Here is a 22,500-nt window from a genome sequence, read left to right as displayed (position 1 = left end):
TGTCCCCCACTGACCACACTCTCAGCTGACCACACCCTCCACTGTCCCCCACTGACCACACTCTCAGCTGACCACACCCTCCACTGTCCCCCACTGACCACACTCTCAGCTGACCACACCCTCTGCTGGCCCCGCCCCTCAGCTGACCCCCGCCAACATTAAACTTATCACACTGTTTAGCCCAGTGGGGGGTATTTGACACAGCCCAGCAGTTAGAGTGTAGGGATCACGAACACGCTTTATAATCCTTAACTTACCCAGCATGCTACAAGCAGATGTACCTGTGTTGATCTGAAACACGAATGTTTATGATAATCAGACCAACTAGACATCCTACTGTCCCATGATGCACTGCCAGCGTCTCTCGTCCACCTGTTTGTGGAATGAATGGAACAGCTGAACTGAAATGCCAGGATGTGCACAAATAAAGCAGAGAACTGCCTGTAATCTCGAACAGATCACAGCATCACGGTTCAGGACACGCGTGACCCGCGGATTAATACAGTTTACAGGTAGAGCAGATGAACACATTTAGATCATCCAGTCATCACTGGACTGTGGAGAGACTTTCAACCAGCACAACAGCACACGCTCCAGAACACAATCACACACTGCAGCCTCAACCACGCTCGGACATGAAAGCGTAGGCAGCATTACAGCATTTCACCAGTAGGTGGCGACAACCAGCCAGAAATACAGCGCTGAATAATTCCTCAAGAATGAGCATGTAGCGATGAAAGATGAAGAACTGGAGCATTTATTGACGATCAGACTACAGTAATCATGGCTTGTAGAAATGAAACGTCTGAGCTGCACATTGAGCACTCAGTAACAGGGAATCTTCCACAGCACTCAATATTTCACAGTTTATTTTATTCAGCTGATTATTTCAGTTTTATTTGTAATGAAATTAAGCTGTCTCAGGTCTGTTTGTTAAAGTCGTGCAGTGCTGTTTCTGTAAGAGAGGGAAAGCTAATTATATTCGTCTCCTCTTATTGGCTGATCTGAAACTGATATGGTGACGAACCGTGAGCTCTGTGATCCATTACGCCACTAGTGTACACACACTTCAGTATTTAGGGAGCTCACTGGCTATGCGTTTCCGCACAGCATTATGGGTAGTGTAGTTTTTAGAACAGAAGCGCAGTTAATGTGAAGAGATTAATGAACATTCCGTCTTGCTCAGCGGGTCTGCTTTTAAAGCTTCATGAGTTTGATATTTTCTGAGTATTTATATTCTCACTGAAACAGATATTAATGTTGGATATTTTAAGGGCCAAGACTTTTTTACAGAGATTATTACAATGCTGATTCAGGCCTGTAGCCAGGGGTGGTTCAAGTGGTTCGGAAGACCCATCCTCCACTGACAAAGGTCCAGAATTTGTCCCATACATGAGCTCATTTGTCTTATGCCATCATAAATACGGAAAGTAACCCATCGAAGAAGCTTTAAGATGGAAATCTGACGGAACTGAAGTCATCTCTCACTACTGAGCGACTGTATTGCTGATAAATAGGAAAGGCATTTTACAAGTAACTTATTCTAAATCTGGGACATTATTATTAAAAGTAAAATGACTAATAAAAAGCACCAAGAGTTAATTCTGAAGATTATTAAAGTTCATTTAACTCAATTTGGCTATTGTCATCTACGAATTTACTCTTTACGAGAGATGCTGGAAAATTGGGAAGCTCTACGTTATTATTGTTATGTTTTATTTTATTATTATTAACATGGAAAAGATCTGACGGAGGACAGTCGAATGTGCTGGCCGTTTTGACAATAGACTAAACCGTTTTTAATTAAAACTTTTACAGATTTCTTTTTTCTAATGATACTGAATTTGTATCTTTAAAATAATAAGTATAAATAAAGGTTTTTTTCACATTGCTTTATTCTAAATCTTTAGCAAATGTTTTTGGTAAAAAGTGTGGTTATGATGAGCATCCAACAAGCTAATGCAGACACAAATAATGCTTAAAATGCACTGTTAAATGGAAAATCAGGTGAATACCTGCAAAAAAAGTGCACTTCTTGTGAAAAGAACCACCCCTTCATTAGGCTGACTACAGGCCTGTAATTAAGCACAGATTATTCCTAATATGACCCTACTGTAATCCTGTTTGCATCACTGTAATGTGACGTGTTCATGTGTTATGAATGATCTTCAACACCGACACACACTTGAATATTTCACTGTAATATTTATATAGCATTAGTGTTTTAATACTCACTAACTACTCTTAATAGATAGTGAAACGCGTCGTGAACCTGTTTACCGTCTGTCACGCATACTGCTGTTTACCATAGTTTACTCACACTTAAGCGAATGTTGATGTAGGATTGTTTACTCAGCAGATGAGAAACGGGTTTGTTCAGATGTCGTGTTGATTGTTTGAAAGGTTTGACAGAGTTCCGACGCGGCGGCCGCGCGCTTTTAAACCCCCGCAGCGCGCGCATACATTTAAAATAACGGACTCCAACTGACAGCATTATTGGCGGCAATTCACTAACGGCAAAATAGATCAGTCATGTTGTTTTAATACTGTCTGCGATAATATTACGGTGCGAGTTGCTTACACTTATTACAAAATACACTATATAGTCATCATGCTTTAGAGCTTTTACTCGGACACATTATATTTGAATGATTAGTTCACTAGTGGTTTTCTTTATGTGTGAATCAGAGATGATTTTGTAATGTTACTTTTATACACATTAAAATGACTTGTAAATGTGTAAAGCTGTCAGTCTGTTCTTTACAAACAAAGCTCAACACTAGTTAAATGTACAGTACAAAAAATGTTTATTAATAAATTGCAAAAACCGCTAATATTACAGTAAATGGTGAGTATACGGAAGCCGAACCCAGTTCATCCGGTGGTTCTTGATGAGGGATCAGTGCTGGTGGGTCTTGACCTCTGACCTGAGTTCAGTGAAACTCACCGTAAGACAAAATAAACAAGTAAACAGCACTGGACGATGAGCAGACGATCTCTCTTCCTCCTGCACCAGTGTAACGAATACAATAGCACCATAATATTCTGATTATTACAGTTTACATGAGCCCAGAAAACAAGAAGAGTCTGATGGACAGAAACACCACGCAGGTACACAAACACTGGATTACACACACCGCTGCTTTCTCAGAGGTGGCCACTAGAGGTGCTGTAGCACACACCAGCATAACATGTCTGCACATTCAGTTTCCTCTGTAGCTAATTTAACGAAGACATTAGCTGCGTCCGAAATCACATACTAACACACTATATAGTACGCTAAAAACAGCATGCAAGCGGAGTAGTGTGTCTGAATTCAGCAAGCGAGAAGTTGCCAGATGACCGACCGCTACTGAGATTCAAATACTGAAATATAAAGTGCGATCGCATAATGTGCCGCTCAATAATTAATGCGATTGAAGTAATGCGAGGTCATGTGATCATGAAAAACAGCCGATGTAGTAAGTCCAACTTCCATTCATTTTATATGGCCAGCCTGATAAGTATTTTACGTTTCGTCAGATTAGTGGCGAATTCATACGAGTTCAGTCATACGAAAATATGATTTTAAAAAGGGGGCGTGGCACCCCAACCGTCATTGGGTGATTTGCAAATCGTACTAAATTGTACTAAACAGATTGTACGAATTAGCCACTAACTCAAAAAGTTACGAATTGCTGTGATATTGCATTGATATGGAAGGTACTTTTCTAATGGTCCTGTAGCAAATTCAAACAAAGTACCTACTCGAGTAGTAGGCGATTTGGGACGCAGCCATAGGTGAGGTTATTAGCTACTTGATGACTAGCACATCAGGTTTAGTGTCGCAGACATCTGACAGAAGTTCTAGTGTTACGTGTGTACAGGGTGTGTGTTCGCATACATGTGTAGATGTTCTGTCCTATAGCTGTATTGTGTCTGAAAGGCAGTACCAGGGCTTTGTGTGTGTGTGTTTATGTGTGTGTGTGTGTGTGTGTGTGTTTATGTGTGTGTGTGTGTTTATGTGTGTGTGTGTTTAGCAGGATCCACAACTCCTGGCGCAGTTGCTCCCCATCGCCCCACACTGGCCAATGTGCGCCATTACACCACAGCGGGGGAACTGGTCACGACACAGATCCGCTGCAGGAGACAGGTCAGTTTAGTGTGTGCTCGATACACCATAACAGTACTCACACACACACACTCACCTCTCAAGAGCTCCTCATGTGCACACACCGTCCGCACACACACCTCCTTATTGATCACATACATCCTGCGCAGACTGACACACACACAAAGCAGAGCCGTGAGTGCACTTGAGAACGACCACTATGGTTTTGGACACTAGAAATGGCTACTCCTTTAGGTAGTGCACTGTTAAGGGTACAGGGGGCGATTTGAGACACAGCCCTGCTTAGTTAAGCTCTAATGTGGAAAACACTGATGTCACAAAGCCAACATGCATTATGGGAGATGCAGTTTACAGTCAATATCCGATATTTAAACAATAGTAAAGCTGAGTTCACACTAAACGTGAAGCACCGCGTCACTCGCTCTAGATTCTCCATTGGAGTTGAGTTGACTGTGGTTGTAATCTACTCGCACACATCCTTTAATTCACATTTGTTGTGACTCGAATGCTCCGCGGGCCAGAAGATAGTGATATGTTGAGGTCAGCATGTTTATTTACACTGACCTGTAGAAGCAGATGCTGTTCAGACACTGTTTACACGGCTGATGGACAGAATAGAGCCGAGTGCAGGGATACTGCTCCTCACGACAGTCTGACCCACACACACACACACACACATACACACACACACACACACACATCAGGAGCGAGACAGCAGATTATATACCAGGAAATACACTGTTATTAGATAATAAGAGCTCATCAAAAGATTTTTAGTTTAACAAAGTTTTTAAGGAAATACAGTCAAGAATAGCTTAGCATGTTAATATAGCACACTGCTAAGTGCTAACATGTTCATAACTGCTAGTATTTATGCATAACTTTCTTCAATGTTTAGCACAAGGCAAGCATGAATTAACACATTGTTAGCATGTTTAGAGTGAATTAGCATGTTATTAGCATGTTGTAACACTTAGCATAAGTTAGCATGTTGTCGCGTGAAGCACAGCTTCTGCAGTAAAACAATGAGTTTAGCCGATGTCTTTTTAAATGATAAAGCCTGATTTAACGTGTTGTACTGAATGTTGCGCCATCAAGTGAAGCGTCTTTATGTACTCTCGCTAGCTCATACCAGTGTTACTGTTGACATATTTAGCCCATGGCTAGCATGAACAGTATGGTATTTTTATTTTTAACATGTTGCTAGCAATGTGTTAGCATAAATGAGCCAGATGCTAACATTTGTCCTGCATTTTAACACATTGTTAGCTCTTGTGTAGCTTGTTTAGCGCATACCGCTAGATGAACCAGACAGATGGGTGCATAGACTAGAAATATTACATACAACAGAAGCTTCCCAAGGCTTCTGAGAGTTTAAAGGGCTAGTTCATCCAAAATAAAGAACATTCTGTCATCATTTACTCTCCTTTTACTTGTTCCAAATCTGTTCCAATACAAAATGAGATATTTAGAAAAATGTTGGAAACCTGTAACTATTGACTTCCATTGTTTTTTGTTTTTCCAATGGTTACAGGTTTTCAGCGTTCTTTAAAATATCTTCTTTACTGTTTAACAGAAGCTCAAAGCTTTGCAACCACTAGCGGCGAGTAGATTTAGATATGTGTGAACTTTCCCTTTTAAGTTTATTGGCTTTACGATTGTCGTTTTTAGGAAAAGCGAACGTCTGATCGGTCTGAAAAGACATAGCCGGCCAGGTCAGAGCAGGCCGAATGACCGTGCCAAGTCTGCTGACTGTAGACGTGAGGCTGTGGGAGGAGTAGCAGTCAGAAAATGAATCTCAGAAGAAGAATTTTGAGTTTCCGCCAGAATAATGAAGTATATAAACACTGCTGGATGTCCAGGCTCAGTGACCCCGTTACTCTCTTACCCAGCGGTCCAGGTTCAGTCGGCTCTGTCTGTCCATCCAGCGCTGGAATTAAAAACACCACATTGATAAAAATAAACCATAAATATGAAGGTAAATATATATAATAAAGCAGGAGGTGCTGAGTGAGAAGCGCACCGTTCTGTCCAGGCCCTGACGTCTGCGTCTGTAATATCTGCTGCTGGTCTGGGGATGAGAAACACAACAGCTGTGGTAAATATAAGATTATTAACACACACGTTCAGCTGGAGGCCGTCTGCCGCTGAAGAGATGCGCCGCTGCTGTCACTTACAGAAGAAGGGGTTGTCGTAGTTGTTGCTGTTACCTGTGGGCATGAAGCACAGGCGATGTGTGTTTAGTGTGTGACGGACAGCAGAGAAACTCGAGTGCAGATACACACACTCACACACACACACACTCTCACACACACTCACCGAAGATGTCTGTATAATCCTCATCATAGTTCTGCACCTGAGCCAGCAGACCTGCAGAAACACAGCAGACTGTCAAGGTGCGTGCGTGTGTGTCTGTGTGTGTGTGTGTGTGTATGTGTGTGTGCGCTTGTGTGTGTGTGTGTGTGTGTGCGTGTGTGTGTGTTTGTGTGTGTATGTGCATGTGTGTGTGTTCGTGTGTATGTGTGTGTGCGCTTGTGTGTGTGTGTGTGTGTGTGTGTTTGTGTGTGTATGTGCATGTGTGTGCGTCTCACCTGGCAGTGACAGCAGAAGCAGGTAACAGAGTCTCATGGTGTCTGTGGAAACAAACAGATTGTCCTTCACTGCTGCTCGTCTTCAGTGAGGCTGATTGCAGGCCGTGTTCAGGTTAAACTACAGTGTTCTGGATGTGTGTGTGTCAGTGTGTTCGTCTTCAGCATATCTCTAATCTAGAGGCTCCAATACAGAGACAGCATGCACATGCACACAGCTCCAGCCATGTCAGTCCAGTGGTCAATAAGCGCTCTCCATCTTCCGTCAGTGTCTCTAGACGATGACCCCTCAGCAGAGTCACGCTCCAAATAGCAAAATGACCCAAACGCTTTCTTTTATTGGAGGGAGCGAGATGCTAACGGTCTAATCTGATTTAATGATCTACGCTAAGCTAAGCTAAAACTGCTCCTGCCAGACCGGGAGATCAGCTGAATGACTCAACAGTGGTGAAACTACACAGAGATGTAGAGGAAACCTCCCAACAACCATACTGCTGCAGAGAACTGCTGTCTGTCCGTCTGTCTGTCTGTCTGTCCGTCTGCCTGTCCATCTGTCCATCTGTCTGTCTGTCCGTCTATCTGTCTGTCCATCTGTCTCTGTCCATCTGTCTGTTTATCTGTCTGTCAGTCCATCTGTCTGTCTGTCAGTCTGTCTGTCTGTCTGTCCATCCGTCTGTCTCTCTATCTATCTTTCTGTCTGTCTATCCGTCTGTGCGCCCTGTCGCGGCCCCTGAGACTCCTGCACTCCTCTATTGTGCTGTTTTTTTTTTCTTCTTTTCTCAGAACCGACCCTCCAGCGCCACACACACACACACACACACACACACACACACATTCCTGTCTGTCTCTCGCTTCACTTCCTAGAAGACTTTTCTGCACTCTTCATTTCCCTTCTCCTCTTCTGTCTCTCTCTCTCTCTCGTTTTCTGACCTCCTGGTGAGACGAACACACACACACACACAAACACACACACACACACACACACTCATTCAAGACATATTTCTTTAGCTTGTAATATCAAACCATTAATAGTCATGCAGACATTGATCTGTTTAACAGAACACACACACTCAATGTAAATACAGTCTGTGTGTGTGTAGACATTCCTCAGCGTGTGTGTGTCTGTGTGTGTGTCTGTGTGTGTGTGTGTGTGTGTGTGTTGTAGCATATGCTGTACCTCACATCTGGGAGTCATTAAACCCCCTTTAGACCCTCCCCCAACACACTCTCCCACACACACACACACACACAAACACACACACACACACACTCCTGCTCTCTTCATTAACTCTCATCTGTCTCGTTAAAACACAAGTCTTTGTTCACTCTGTGTTGTCTTTCTGCAGGAAACTCTCCTCATCTCTGCACCTCAGAGGAATGTGAACTCATTAAGCGCTTCAGTCGCAGCTCTGAGAACCCAGCAGTGTAGCGACATGCAGGCTAACACACACACACACACACACACACACACACACGCACGCACACACACGCCTCCTCTAATGTTTACATGAATGTTCTGATGATAATATGAGGAATGGGTCTCTCACCTCTGACTCAGTCCTCTGTTGCTCGACTGATGCTCCAAACTCAGCGGCTCCGAAGTTTCAGCGTCGCCCCGCCTCTGACTCCGCCCACCGCACGCTCAGCCCCGCTGACAGAGATGTGCATATCCGTCCGCCGTTCTCCAAAGAGCGTAAATATCTGTTTATTGTGTCTTTTATACAGCTAATATTCCATATAAAACTCTCATAAATCTGTTCTGCAGTACTGTGCTGTGAGCTCGTTTGTAAATGACCCAATTGACCGTTGACTGATCACGTGATAAACCGCTAACTTCAGATGTAACCGTTTTATGAATATATTATTATTATTATCATGTTGGTTTTGGATCTTAAAATTATTAACAAGCTAAAGTTTACATTATTAATCTTCTTATTTTATTGATTTGATGTTCACAAACTTTCAAAAAAAGATTTTTTCAGTAGTTTTTAAAAGAATGTATCTGAAATAGTCGTCATAATATAGAGATTAAGCTGTTAGAACAGTTCAGTTGTACAGTCTTTATATAAATGATGAATCATGTGTAAACCCAAACTGCTTTCATTTCAGCTGTGTTCTGATTTGCCGTCGATTTTCTGTATTATGTGATGCGTGTTTGGATTTGGATTACGAGATCACGAATTATTATGTAATATCTTAAACAGTTCTAGACACCTAAAGTTTAATGAATGTGGTTAAATCTGAAGCGTACTCTATAATCTGCTTATATTATTAGTTTGATAATCACAAATGCGAAAGTCTGTATAATAAAAGCTGCTCCTATTGATAGTTCTTAATCTTAAATAGTAATAATAACGAGAAAGCTAGCGAAACTCTTCATTTGTGAGTCTTGTGTGCATTTGCGCAAGCGTAAACCTCATTCATTTGAAATATGTTGAATATATTCATATTAAAATCAATAATTATTAGATAATTAGTTGATATTTTTGTTTGAATCTGAAGCGTACACTATAATCTGCTTATATTATTACTTTGATATTCACAAATGCAACTTCTGAATATGAAATACTGCTTTATGTCACGTTTAATCTGACATAATAATATTAGAAAGGCAAGTAAACCTCTTCACTCCTGCTGCGCCATTGAAATCTTTTTTAAATGAATGAATCTTGTGCAGAACTCATTAATTATGTGTTTATTTGAATCTTTCTGTATGTGATGGTGTTTATCTGTCGTTAGGTCAATTCCGGCTCTCTCGGCGTCATGTTTTACTAAATATAATATACCTGGAGGGGATCATGGTGGTGCAGTGGGTAGCACTGTCGCCTCACAGCACTCTCTGGTTTGAGTCCCAGCTGGGTCAGTTGGTGTTTCTGTGTGGAGTTTGCATGTTCTCCCTGTCTTGGCATGGGTTTCCCCCACAGTCCAAACACATGCGCTATAGGGGAACTGATCAACTACACTAGACGAATGAGTGTGTATGAGTGTTTCCCATTGATGGGTTGCAGCTGGAAAGGCATCTGCTGTGTAAAACATATGCTGGAATAGTTGGCGGTTCATTCCACTGTGGCGACCCCTGATTAATAAACAGACTAAGCTGAAGGAAAATGAGTGAATGAATATACCCAGAGCAATACCAACACAATGAAGACACACGAGTGAAGCAGTCGGACACTGATCAACAGAGCGGTGTGTTGCTGATAGTCTGATATATGTTTATTCATAATTACACTCAAATATAACGACACCTGCACTTCATTAATATTCCAGAGTGAGGGTGCAGAGTTAGCAGACGTCAGAGCGCACTACACCTCTGCATGCAGCCTCTCTCATGTGTGTATGAGCAGAAGTACAGCCCGAAGCGTGTGCGTGTGTGTGTGTGTGTGTGTGTGTGTGTTATTGAGCATACAGCAGCAGACACAGTGAGTCTGACAGTAATGGAGTGATGGTGGTTCTGGATGATCTCTGTGCTGTATGACGGCAGTACTGTACATAGTCTTCATCAGGGTAGGTGCCGCTTTACGCCGCCGCCGCGTCCTTCTGCTTATACGTCACCATCATCTTCTTGATCTCAGCGATGGCTTTTCCTGGATTCAGCCCCTGCCGGACCACAAACCCCATCAGAACACTTCACATAGGCCTCAGCGTGTTATAGAGGCTAGTGTCAGTGTGTTAGCCTCGAGCACGTCTGCAGGCTAGTGTGACTCACTGAAGCTCTCATATCGGCACATCAGCACTGCACTATACTGAGATATGACATTACATACTGCCATGTGAAGGCTTGAAGAGCTGGAAAGTGTTCATTAAAAGCCTGTGGTTCAGCTGATCTAGAGCTTACTTTAGTTAAAACACACACAGGCGTGCTGCAGCGCTGAGCTTTACCTTGGGGCAGGTCCTGGTGCAGTTCATGATGGTGTGGCAGCGGTACAGAGAGAACGGGTCCTGCAGCTTGGACAGTCTGTCCTCAGTGAAATCATCCCGAGAGTCGATCATCCAGCGGTACGCCTCGAATAACACACACACACACACACACACACACACACACACACACATTTTAAAACACACCTCTCCTCTTGGTTGTTTTTCATTCAGAGCTGCAGGACACTGTAAAGACACCGTGATCAGAAGTGTCCTGCGTGTCGGATATTCAGTGTATGGAGTTAATACAGCCGTTACCGTCATTCTATCAGCAGATTAGCTCAATAGCGTGATGCTAGCGTTAGTTATCTGATCCTGATATACTGAACTGCTCAGTGCTGCGTCTCACCTGCATGAGGACGGCTGGACCCAGATACTTGTCTGCGTTCCACCAGTAACTCGGACAGCTGGTGCTGCAGCAGGCGCACAGGATACACTCGTACAGGCCGTCCTGACACACACACACACACACACACACACACACACACACACACACACACAGTATTAGCCAGGTTTCCATACCAACATCAAGTCCCAGATGCGAGTTAGCTGTGTTTCCATCACTGTTAGAGGGGCTGACTGTAGTATTGGTAACCTAGCAACCAACAGTAAACAAGGCGAGTGTACTGGAGTTTCTCCGTCTCTCATCATTCACATTACAGGTGCCGTTTACTCTACAGTTTACTCATCATTTACTCTGCCTCAAGTGATGTTCAGCCCTTATTAGTGTCTGTCTTCTGTTGATATTTTGAAGACTGCTGAAAACCTGTAACCATCCACTTCCATAGTAGGCGAACTAATACTGTGGAGGTCAGTGGGTACAGGTTTCAACCATTCTTCTAAATATCTTCTTTTGTGTTCAACAGAAGAGAGAAACTCATTATTTTATGAAGTCATTATTGGGTGAACTGTGTCTTCAAGCATTCTCAAGAAAGCCCAATTATTTATCTGTAGATTCAGGGACTTTTATTCTAAAGTTGGCGTTTCCTTCAGCTGTTTCTGCCCCAGGCTGATGGAACCACAGCTATGATGCCCGTGTGCATGTGTGTGTGTGTGTGCGTGTGTTGTACCAGTTTCTGGCGGTCCTCCACGCTCTGCAGGTACTGCTGCTTCCCCTGCTGGGACTCGTCCTTCTTCTTCAGGTAGGGCTCGATGGATTTATACTGGGCGTAGAAGTTGCTCATGTCCTGCAGGGGGCAGAGCGGTGTGTTATTAACCAGGATTACTCTGCTCAGGGGTCTTATTGCTCAATAATACTGACGATGAAGAAACTCGGGTCAGAAACGTGTGTTATTGTACTCACGGGCACCAGGTCCTTCACCACATACATGTGCGGCAGCGGGTAGATCTTGGTCACCTTGCTGGTGTTGGTGTCGATCTTATTCAAACACGCCAATGTGTTTCCACCGTTGATGTTCATAGCACACGAGCCACAGATGCCTGAGGAGCACAACACACGCTGATCAGAGCGACACACTCCAACACTGCTTACTTACACACACACACACACACTCACACACACACACACACTCACACACACACACACACACACTCCAACACTGCTTACACACACACACACACACACTCACACTCCAACACTGCTTACACACACACACACACTAACACTCACACACACACACACTCACACTCCAACACTGCTTACTTACACACACACACACACACACACTTGAACACTGCTTACTTACACACACACACACACACACACACACACACACACACACACACACACACACACACACACACACACACACACTCCAACACTGCTTACACACACACACACACACACTCACACTCCAACACTGCTTACACACACACACACACTAACACTCACACACACACACACTCACACTCCAACACTGCTTACTTACACACACACACACACACTCACACTCCAACACTGCTTACACACACACACACACAAACACTCACACACACTCACACACACACACACACTCACACTCCAACACTGCTTACTTACACACACACACACACAAACACTCACACACACACACACTCGAACGCTGCTTACCCTCTCTGCAGGAGCGCCGGAAGGTCAGTGTGCTGTCCATCTCATTCTTGATCTTGATGAGTGCATCCAGAACCATCGGCCCACACCTAACAGACACACACTACAGTAACTACAGACCCTCAGACTCAAACCACAGACCCTCAGATTCAGACTCTCAGACTCAGGGTGCTTTCACACCTAAATGTGTCTCGTTTGCCCAGTTAGCGCGGTTTGTTTGGCATATGTGAACAGGGCAATCACGCTCTGTTCCGCGCCAAAGTAATCGCTCTCAGATCGCTTGAGTGAGGTGGTCTCGGCTCGATTGAATCGAACCCTGGAGCGGATCAATTACAGTGAGAAAGCGATCAGATCCGAGTGCGGTTATATCACAGTGTGTTATGGATATGTAATAGGCTTACAGCTATATGAAGAGAGAATTATGAGTAGGGCGGGAAGTTTCGCGAGTCTCCGGATGCCCACAAACGAGTGATGATCTCCCGGTAATCTCGCGTCTCTCTCCCGGTCCTCAAATAGGCATCGTCGCGCACCCTTCTCACCCTCCCCACCGCATCTCTCCTCAGACACGTCGCGTGCACCCTGTCAATCACCACCAAACCACCACCTCTCCTGACAGCTGAGCGGGACTCTGCAAAATAAACCCTGACACTCTGACCAATGTGAGGAGAGTTTACTCGCACGTGACTTGTTTTAGCTCTTTAGGTCCGATTAGAAACTTTGCAGTGTGAAAGTGAACCGCTCCAAGAGCAAAGAGCAACACTGTAACAATTATAATCTCTGTTTCAGAACAACTGAATCCATTCACAGGTGTGAACGCAGCCTCAGACTCAGACACTCCTGAACAGACGCCTGCAGCTCCACTCACGTGTTCAGGTCGATCTCGTATGTCTGCATGCGAGGTTTGTCTCCGACTGTGTCTGGATCCCAGCGATAAATCTGGAACTTCTTGATCCTGGGCTGAGCTGCAGGAGCTGCTGCTGTCTGCGCGAACCGCACCGCCTGAAACACACACACACACACACACACACACACACACACACAGAGAGAGCTTCAGACTCTGCTTCTTCTGGTTTAACAGCGAGTTCTGGCCCAAACCATGTTCTACCCCCATGATAAGAGCGTGTATTCTGCTTCCTAATAATGTTGGATGTGGATTGGCATGTCCTCCTCATACACATGTAAACAGCTTTATCCTTGAATGTGCCATCAATTCGTCTCTTCTTGTCTTGTTTCTCTCTTTGAGCTAGCAGGATTTGAACGCGGGTAACATAAGACAGTCCAGTGATGTCGTTACTAACATGTTTAATAACAACTTAACTGAACTACATTACACGCTCAAAAAACTGTCTCGCTTCCATCTCCATGACACAACTTCTTCCTTCCCGGAAGTGACATCAGCATATACTTTATATTAAAAATTAAATTACTTTTAGGAAAATATTTTGCTTTTTACATTATTGTCAATTTAACATAAATAAAACAATGAACTTACGGCTCTTATAATCCTCTTCCATTTAGGCTGTTAACTCTTATAATAGTGTTGACCTTCATGACATAAGTCCCGACTGCAGAGGGAAATGGTCACACTGCTGACCTCTAGTGTTCACACACAGAATCACACTCTCGTTACATCACTGACCCAGCTGACAGTTACCAAACACACACTCAAAACACTCAAATCCGCACACACACTCTGTCAGAACACTCAGATCAGCATCTCCGGTCAGCTCTGGACACTGTACACCTTCACATTATAAACAGCAGCAGCACTGCAGTGTTCTGTGACAGATACATGATGACACACACACACACACACACACACACACACGCGCGCGCTCAGTCAGCGTTATATAAAGCAGATACTGTCATTCCTCCATCATAATGGCGCAGCACTTCACTATAAACACACTCATACACCGCATTATTCTCCGATATTCCCGCTCATCCGCGCCGATGAGTTTGACGACAGTACTCGTAGAGCTGGACTTCGGCTTCTGTGTGTCAGTCACGTGTCATGATCGGTATCAGACGGGTTATTGATGAGCGGTGGTGATCGATTATCAGTGCAGATCAGGTGTGGAACTCACCGTGACGGCGGGCCGGTGAACAGCGGAGCAGCAGCGGCTCAAGGAGAAACACACAGCCGCCATGTTGATCAGTCTGACTCTCTGCTCCAACACTCACTGCGCATGCGCCTCAAATCACGCACTCCGCCGCCCACAGAGACTGCGCACTGCAGAGGGCGCTCACTAGGCTTTTAAACACAGCCCACGAGTGATCCTGCGCTATATAAGCGCATATTTTATCTTATAATAATATAAATGTCGGCATTTCTGTCATTCGTTTACTACTAATAATAATAATCATAATAACAATAAGCGCTGTGTTTGTTTCCAACAACATGCGTGACAAATAAATGAATATCATAACACAACGAAGAACAGAGCGAAAAGAGGAAATAAAGGGAAAGTCCACTAAACTGTTGTGCATCTACAGGGCTTATTTTATGCGAGTTTCCTACACAAAGACCTTCATAGCTGTCTCATAGCCGATGCTGTAATCATCATTATTGTTAAATACATCAACAAAGACAGGTTTACAATCTGAGTATTTGTGAATATACAGTTTGCTTCAGAAACATGATACAGTGTATTACAGGAAACCGCCATGTTCCTCTGTGGAGTTTAAAAGCCCAAATATAATGTTTTCATCTGCATGGCAAATCATCATCATTTTTATCATGCTTTAAACAACAGATACATGACAATATAATAAACAAAAAATGCCAAGGGGATAGAAAGTGAATAACAACAGCACAAAAGGAGATCTTCATCATAAGCGTTTACTATAAACTTTTACTTTGTCACTCTGATGAGGCACGCATACGCCGGATGTGACGTCGCATCACCGGCGACTCCAGAAAGCGCACTAGAGATCGAGGTCACACATGAAGCGTCAGTTCACACACACTTGCTGAAACTCGGGGATCGATCACACTGATTGATCATCATGGTGTTCCTCACGCTCTCCTGCTGGATCCGGAACCGCGGACCCGACCGATACTGGAAGGTGCAGGAGCTGCTGAAGAACGCGCGGGTGAGTCTCTCTCTCTCTCTCTCTCTCTCTCTCTCTCTGTGTGTGTGTGTGTGTGTGTGTGTGTGTGTGTGTGTGTGTGTGTGTGTGTGTGTGTGTGTGTGTGTGTGTACCCCTGTTATATACTATAGTCATTTACAGAAAATACCTCAGTGTGTCTGAACACAACAGTTAAGTGTATTATACTGTATATGTTACCGACAGCTCTGTTAGTCAATGCTCCAGCAGACTGCAGTGTTCACTATAGGGAACTGATAAACACTGCAGTGTACTAGTGTTTACTGCAGTAAACTGTGGAGTATAGCAGTGTAATATACCCTACAGCTGTCGACAACTACACTACTGGATCATTTGTTTATATTATTATAGTTGTTGTGTTACCATAGCAACTGTAGAATCACCACAACAGATCAGTTACTATAGTTGTCGTGTTACCATAGCAACTGTAGAATCACCACAACAGATCAGTCACTATAGTTGTTGTGTTACCATAGCAACTGTAGAATCACCACAACAGATCAGTCACTATAGTTGTCGTGTTACCATAGCAACTGTAGAATCACCACAACAGATCAGTCACTATAGTTGTCGTGTTACCATAGCAACTGTAGAATCACCACAACAGATCAGTCACTATAGTTGTTGTGTTACCATAGCAACTGTAGAATCACCACAACAGATCAGTCACTATAGTTGTTGTGTTACCATAGCAACTGTAGAATCACCACAGCAGAGTAATTGGTCTGCTTTACTGTAGCGTGGTTGTAAGCGCTACAGTCTGCTCTGCGTATGGTTGTAATAGCGTGTGTGACTCTGTTGTGTTTCTGCAGCATTTCCGCGGCAGGAAGAGCCGCTGCTACAGTCTGGCGGTGCGTGCGGTGCGCAGGGCCTTCGTTTACGCCAGCAAAGCACGGAAAGCCAAGAGACGCAGCATGAGACAGGTATAACACACGACACACACCTGCCTGAGCTGCAGGGGGACAGACGTGTGTGGGTCTAAAGTAGTGTGTGCGTGTGTGTGTGTGCGCAGCTATGGATCACACGGATCGCCGCCGCCACCAGAGAACACGGCCTGAAGTATCCAGCTCTCGTACACCAGCTGCTGAAGGTCAGTGTGACACACCCACATTACAAATACAGGTCAGTTACTGCAGTTGCTGTGTTACCATAGCAACTGTAGAATCATCACAACAGATCAGTAACTGTAGTTGTGTTACCATAGCAACTGTAGAATCACCACAACAGATCAGTAACTGTAGTTGTGTTACCATAGCAACTGTAGAATCACCACAACAGATCAGTAACTGTAGTTGTGTTACCATAGCAACTGTAGAATCACCACAACAGATCATTAACTGTAGTTGTGTTACCATAGCAACTGTAGAATCACAAATCTCAAATGCAGCGTTTTCATTGGTTGCTGTGATTGAACTCTGTGTGTGTGTGTGTGTGTGTGTGTGTGTGTGTGTGTGTGTGTGTGTGTGTGTGTGTGTGTGTGTGGTCTACAGTGCAGTGTTCAGCTGAACAGGCGTATGCTGTGTGATCTGTCCATCACGGAGCCGCGCTCCTTCCTCTCTCTGAGCAGGCTGGCACGGGCGCGGCAGCAGGAGGGTCTGAGGGCGGCCCTGGGGTCCGGAGCAGAGCCACCGGGGGTCTTCTCACGTATCACTCAACTACACTGAGCTGACCCCAGACCTGCACTACACACACATATGCACATGTGCTGCTGTGTGTGTCCTGTAAATAAGTGTGTGTGTGTGTGTGTGTTCATGATGTCAATTAAACATGTTCTTATTTAAGGGCTGCTGTCTTGTGTTCATTCACCCAGTCATTTTGTTTTTGGGCTTATCCCTTATTTATCAGGTGTCGCCACGGCAGAATGAACCGCCAACTTATCCAGAATATGTTTTACACAGTGGAACAGTGGAACCTTCCAGGTGCAACACATCACTGGGAAACACCCATACACACTCATTCACACACACACTTATCTAGTATGGCCAGTGTAGTTGATCAGTTCCCCTATAGACCTTTTTCACAGCGGAATTGAACACCGGAAGCGCCCTTTGAAGCAGTGTATCGATATTTCCAGGTTCGCAGAGACATGTCAACCTCGGGACAGCGGATGACTTTCTCACGGTCAACTTTGCCATAATTTGGACAGGAAGATGTTGTTCGGTGAATGTGTAAAACTGCCTTAATAAAACAGCATTTAAAAGATGATACCGATTTGCAGAGTTTGTGCAGAAAACGTGTCTTACACAGCGTTTGCCACGTCAGGTTCCAGTAAGGTGCACAGCCAACAGCATAAAATCTGCTCATTCAAGCCATTCGTAAACTAGATTAACCTGGCTATTTAACATCCAGCAGGATGAGTTTTATGTCAGTCGTCCCGTCTGTAAACTGTGCTCACCCCCTCCTTCCTTTTTATTCAGAGTCAGATATAGTGAATGGCGAGGCAGCTGTACAGGCAAATTGCTATCGGTTAATACATTACAGGTTGTTTAATGCTCGTGAGGTTTTCTCAAGTCTGGAAACACGTTAGCTCCTACTCGTGGATAATATTCATTTTTATTATTTATTTAAAGAACAGCAAATAACATTTTAAACATTAACACATTAAATAACACATTAAAGTATACTATCTTTATTATATAACTGACTAAACAAATAATTTTGCTGTCAAACCAATTAAAAAAAGAGATTTGCATTTGTATGAACTGTCTATTATTCCAAAATAACAACAATGTAGGGATAAATCATGCTTATAGATTAATGACCCTAATGAGCACTTGTTTGTGGACGGCAGATAGCTTAACTGGAGTTTTGTCTATATTATAATTACTCGTCAAAATAAACCATAGACCACCAGTCTTTAATGAAACATGATAATCTCCGCTTTGAAGTGCATACAGCATAAGAATGTACTCCCGCATATAACTTGAAACGGCATTCAACCCCCTTTAATATTGTCATCCATGATTTTCCCTGTCCTTCGTCTTTCGGGAGATCGTGGTCATTAAAGTAAGAGTGTCGTTTTTGAGTTGGAGCAGCTGGGAACGCAGCAATCACAGCGATGAGATGACCCTGCCATTCTTTCTTGCTCTGTCGCATTGAAACCGGATGTTGTGGTACACTGCTTCGCTTACCGGAACCAGGAAGTGTGAAAAAGGCCTATAGTGCATGTGTTTGGACTGTGGGGGAATCCAGAGCACCCGGAGGAAACCCACACCAACACTGGCAACATGCAAACTCCACACAGAAACACCAACTGACCCAGCCGAGACTCAAACCAGAGACCTGAGTGCTGTGAGGTGATTGTGCTCCCCACTGTGCTGCTGTGTTGTGTTTACAATCATAATTATTACAGTCGACATCTCCATATGTGCATTCATGTAGAAACACAGCGATTCATCCCAATATGACCATCACCAGCCTTATTAATCACTCACTGCATGTTAAACACAGGGGAGATCATCAGAGAGCTGTGTGTGTGTGTGTGTGTGTGTGTGTGTGTGTGTGTGTGTGTGTGTGTCAATTCTTCTGTAAAGTGCTGATGAACGCTGGACTCATGGCCTCCACTCAGTCACTCAGTTCACTTATTCTTGTATTTAAACTCTTCTCTGCTGTTATAGAGCCTTCATCATGACGACTGAGTCACTAACAGAGGCGAGGAAAAGCCACAATATTTCACATTCATGTTCGTTTCCTGGATGAAGACATGTTTTCCTTTAAAAACACTAAGAGAAAGTCAACATTACCAGAGCTCTTCATTTAAAAAGGATGCAAATATCCGAACATTCACACATGGGGGAAATCCACATAAATACTGCAGTGTGATCCACCGTTACTATAGCAGAGCACTTTCATTCAGCTGTGCCTGTGATGCTGCAGTTGCTATGGTAACACAACCACTATAGTGACTGATCTGTTGTGGTGATTCTACTGTTGCTATGGTAACACAACCACTATAGTAACTGATCTGCTGTGGTGATTCTACTGTTGCTATGGTAACACAACCACTATAGTAACTGATCTGCTGTGGTGATTCTACTGTTGCTATGGTAACACAACCACTATAGTAACTGATCTGCTGTGGTGATTCTACTGTTGCTATGGTAACAACACTAGTAATGTAAACAAAATGGCGCAACACTAGTCGTCTACAGCTGTAGGGGTTATTATAGTACAGTACATCACAGCTTACTGCGGTAAAACTCCAGTATTTAAATCAGTTGACGTTAGTGAACACTGCAGTGTGCTGGAGCAGTCATTCGCACACAGCTGTAGATAACACTATAATACAGTATATTATTCACTACAGTAGGGCTCAAACCCTGCAGTGTTCACTATAGATCACTCTAACACGTGTTCATGTGCTTCAGTAGTATTGTGCTGATGATTGTCAGGATGGAGAAGCACACAGGTGATGTATATACAGAGTTTTGGGAACATCTAGCGGAGACTGATCATGTTTATATTATATTATTATTCTATCATCATTATTTGTGGTTGGGGAAACGTTTGCCCGTAACCTTGTCAGAACGCTGCGATCGCTCTCCGTTAATGCAGAATCTGAAGCAGAGTCGTCACACACATGAATAAGACATGTCATACAGCACAATCGCTTCTCTGGTTCGAGTCTCGGCTGGGTCAGTTGGTGTTTCTGTGTGGAGTTTGCATGTTCTCCCCGTGTTGGCGTGGGTTTCCTCCGGGTGCTCCGCTTTCAGTCCAAACACATGCGCTATAGGGGAACTGACCAACTACACTGGCCGTAGTGTATGAGTGTGTATGGGTGTTTCCCATCTGCTGTGCAAAACATGTGCTCGAAAAGTTGGTGGTTCATTCCACCGTGGCGACCCCTGTTGAATAAAATCAATGATTCTAGCAGTGTTCTCTATGTTTGATAAAGCTGAGCGCCGCACGTGACCCTGAACACTGACGCAAGACCGCTTTGGTCCTCTCTCGGCCACCGTAGGCAGCGCGGTGGGGCGTGTCTTCCTCTCTGACCTTCTGAAGGACGAGCGCCTCAGCCAATCAGCGCGCAGCGGCGGCGCGTGAGTAGCACTGCGCACGCGCAGAGAGCGGCGTGACACTCGTGTAGTGGAGTCTGTCCCGGCTAGGTCTGTCAGCGGATCATGTCGTGGCTGTTCGGGCTTAATAAAGGCCAGAGCGGCGGCCCACCGGAGCTCCCGCCACCGCCCGCTCCCCCCGCTCCTCCCGGCGGCTCTGGAGCGGCGGACAAACCCAAGGACAAATGGAGCAACTTCGACCCGACCGGGCTGGAGCGCGCGGCGCAGGCGGCCAGAGAGCTGGACCAGTCCCGTGAGTACACACACACACACACACACACACACACACACAGTCACATATGATGATGATGATGATGATGATGATGATGATGATGATGTTGTTGTTGTTGTGAGGAGGTCAGAGGTCACAGATAATGATGATGTGTGTGAAGGTCAGAGGTCAGCGCGGCCTGTGTCCTCCTCCAGGTGTAGTTTATATTCCTTCATGCTGTGATGGAGTGGTGGACTGACTGACTCTTCAACATTCCCTATCCCTGCGCTGCCCTCTGGGTAACTTTCACCCTCATGAAGCCAGAGCTGCTCATCAGAATAACCCATTCAGCTCATCCACATCCCCAAACCAGCAGTCACACACATGAGGATGTCCAGCTCACTCACACACTGCTCCTCCGAGATCACCTTCCTCCTCTGCAGCTTTACAGAGGCTTTCTGCTCCATCTAATGGCAGTGAATGGTGACCAGTTCATTAGATTAGGAATAAGCACACACACACACACACACACACACACACACACAATTGAGTGCAGATCTGCAGCCGTGACTCCTGACGACACTCTGAGCATCATTAGCTGTGTCGTCAGCTCTGCTCTCAGCGTGACTGTGGTCCTGATGCTGGACTGGTGAATGAGTGAGAGCGTGTGATTGGACGAGAGGTCGCGTGATTCACACCATACAGAGCACACACACTCCTCCAGCAGGCGAACTCACACTCTGCTGCAGTACACACTGTGTAGTGTGAAAGGTCAAAGGTCAGCATGTGTGACCCCTGTGCCCGCAGGTCATGCCAAGGAGGCTCTGGATCTGGCGCGGATGCAGGAGCAGACGGTTCAGATGGAGCACCAGGGCAAGATCAAGGTAAAACACACACACATACACACACACACATTACAGACACTCTTGACCCGAACAGGTCACTATTCACTCTCTAAACTGGTGCGAGTTTCCTTCTGTTGAACAGTAGAGCAGATATTTTGAAGAATGTTGGTAACCTGTGTTGATGATCAGTATTCTGATGCAGCACACACACACACACACACACACACGACTGACAGACATATGTGTGAAGGCGGAGTAATACACGAGGGTGAAGAGGCTGGACCAGTGCTGTTACTGGCAGCTATCAGCCAATCAGATTTAAGAGTTAGACAGAACTGGTGTGTAAATGTGTGTGTGTGTGTGTGTGTGTGTGTGTGTTCAGGAGTACGAGGCAGCAGTGGAGCAGCTGAAGGGTGAGCAGATCCGCATTCAGGCTGACGAGCGCAGGAAAACCCTGAACGAGGAGACCCGACAGCACCAGGCCGTGAGTGCAGGACACTGTTATTGATGACTGATTATTGATTATTGATCGTCACTGATGTGTGTGTGTGTGTGTGTGTGCAGAGGGCGCAGTATCAGGATAAACTGGCGCGGCAGCGGTACGACGACCAGCTT

General features: G+C 44.7%; 7 protein-coding genes across 19 annotated transcripts in view; 3 read left to right on the top strand and 4 right to left on the bottom strand.

Annotated features, from left to right (window-relative positions):
- Positions 1-2,744, top strand: part of crocc (ciliary rootlet coiled-coil, rootletin) — a 36,050-nt gene extending 33,306 nt beyond the window's left edge. For 6 of the 11 annotated variants that reach the window (XR_015521447.1, XR_015521445.1, XR_015521446.1 and 3 more), the window contains one exon: positions 110-2,744. The gene's annotated coding sequence lies outside the window, so the exon portion shown is untranslated. The other 5 variants (XM_087303322.1, XM_087303323.1, XM_087303321.1 and 2 more) reach the window with 1 other exon arrangement.
- zgc:112334 overlaps positions 1-22,500 on the bottom strand; it is a gene marked incomplete at its 3' end in the record, with an annotated part of 817,035 nt that overhangs the window by 638,345 nt on the left and 156,190 nt on the right.
- prkar2ab (protein kinase, cAMP-dependent, regulatory, type II, alpha, B) overlaps positions 1-22,500 on the bottom strand; it is a 773,085-nt gene that overhangs the window by 638,343 nt on the left and 112,242 nt on the right.
- mfap2 (microfibril associated protein 2) lies at positions 2,791-8,285 on the bottom strand. Of its 2 annotated transcripts, none has more exons than XM_087302832.1 (9): positions 8,247-8,274; positions 6,703-7,632; positions 6,431-6,481; positions 6,289-6,321; positions 6,135-6,182; positions 6,000-6,041; positions 4,676-4,763; positions 4,188-4,261; positions 2,791-4,119 (listed from the first exon to the last, which is right to left on the bottom strand). In XM_087302832.1, the coding sequence occupies exons 2-9, from the start codon at positions 6,737-6,739 to the stop codon at positions 4,016-4,018; spliced, it is 477 nt and encodes a 158-aa protein (XP_087158958.1). In that variant the 5' UTR covers positions 6,740-7,632; positions 8,247-8,274; the 3' UTR covers positions 2,791-4,015.
- On the bottom strand, positions 9,890-14,826 carry sdhb (succinate dehydrogenase complex, subunit B, iron sulfur (Ip)). Its single transcript, NM_001098740.1, is given in 8 exon segments — positions 9,890-10,299; positions 10,582-10,704; positions 10,967-11,068; positions 11,688-11,804; positions 11,921-12,057; positions 12,668-12,753; positions 13,530-13,663; positions 14,752-14,826. Coding segments are annotated over 8 exon segments (843 nt in total). The 5' UTR covers positions 14,815-14,826; the 3' UTR covers positions 9,890-10,218.
- mrpl20 (mitochondrial ribosomal protein L20) lies at positions 15,560-17,556 on the top strand. 2 transcript variants are annotated; one of them, XM_087303240.1, is made up of 4 exons: positions 15,560-15,760; positions 16,588-16,698; positions 16,788-16,916; positions 17,068-17,556. In XM_087303240.1, exons 1-4 carry the CDS (start codon positions 15,674-15,676, stop codon positions 17,110-17,112), a joined length of 372 nt encoding a protein of 123 aa, XP_087159366.1. In that variant the 5' UTR covers positions 15,560-15,673; the 3' UTR covers positions 17,113-17,556.
- The window catches only part of atad3 (ATPase family AAA domain containing 3), a 5,983-nt gene continuing 4,289 nt past the window's right edge, over positions 20,807-22,500 (top strand). The window contains 4 exon segments of the mRNA NM_205703.1: positions 20,807-21,082; positions 21,848-21,924; positions 22,268-22,369; positions 22,450-22,500. The exon segment at positions 22,450-22,500 is cut by the window's right edge and continues 9 nt beyond it. Coding sequence (NP_991266.1) covers positions 20,896-21,082; positions 21,848-21,924; positions 22,268-22,369; positions 22,450-22,500 — 417 coding nt within the window. The 5' untranslated portion in view covers positions 20,807-20,895.

Source organism: Danio rerio, chromosome 22 (assembly GCF_052040795.2).
Source record: "Danio rerio strain M-AB ecotype USA chromosome 22, GRCz13ab, whole genome shotgun sequence".
Taxonomy (NCBI): domain Eukaryota; kingdom Metazoa; phylum Chordata; class Actinopteri; order Cypriniformes; family Danionidae; genus Danio; species Danio rerio.
The sequence above is the reverse complement of the archived record's forward strand: the minus strand, read 5'-3'. Positions and strand labels throughout refer to the sequence as shown.

Bases quoted from the DNA above. Each gene is read 5' to 3' on its own strand.
- mfap2 (XM_087302832.1), bottom strand. From the start codon at position 6,739: ATGAGACTCTGTTACCTGCTTCTGCTGTCACTGCCAG. The intron at 6,482-6,702 runs GTGAGACGCACA...GTGTTTCTGCAG, and splicing joins GCTTCTGCTGTCACTGCCAG to GTCTGCTGGCTCAGGTGCAG. The intron at 6,042-6,134 runs GTGCGCTTCTCA...TTTTAATTCCAG, and splicing joins GTCAGGGCCTGGACAGAACG to CGCTGGATGGACAGACAGAG.
- mrpl20 (XM_087303240.1), top strand. From the start codon at position 15,674: ATGGTGTTCCTCACGCTCTCCTGCTGGATCCGGAACCGCGGACCCGAC. The intron at 16,699-16,787 runs GTATAACACACG...GTGTGTGCGCAG, and splicing joins AGAGACGCAGCATGAGACAG to CTATGGATCACACGGATCGC. The intron at 16,917-17,067 runs GTGTTACCATAG...CAGTAACTGTAG, and splicing joins GGTCAGTTACTGCAGTTGCT to TTGTGTTACCATAGCAACTG.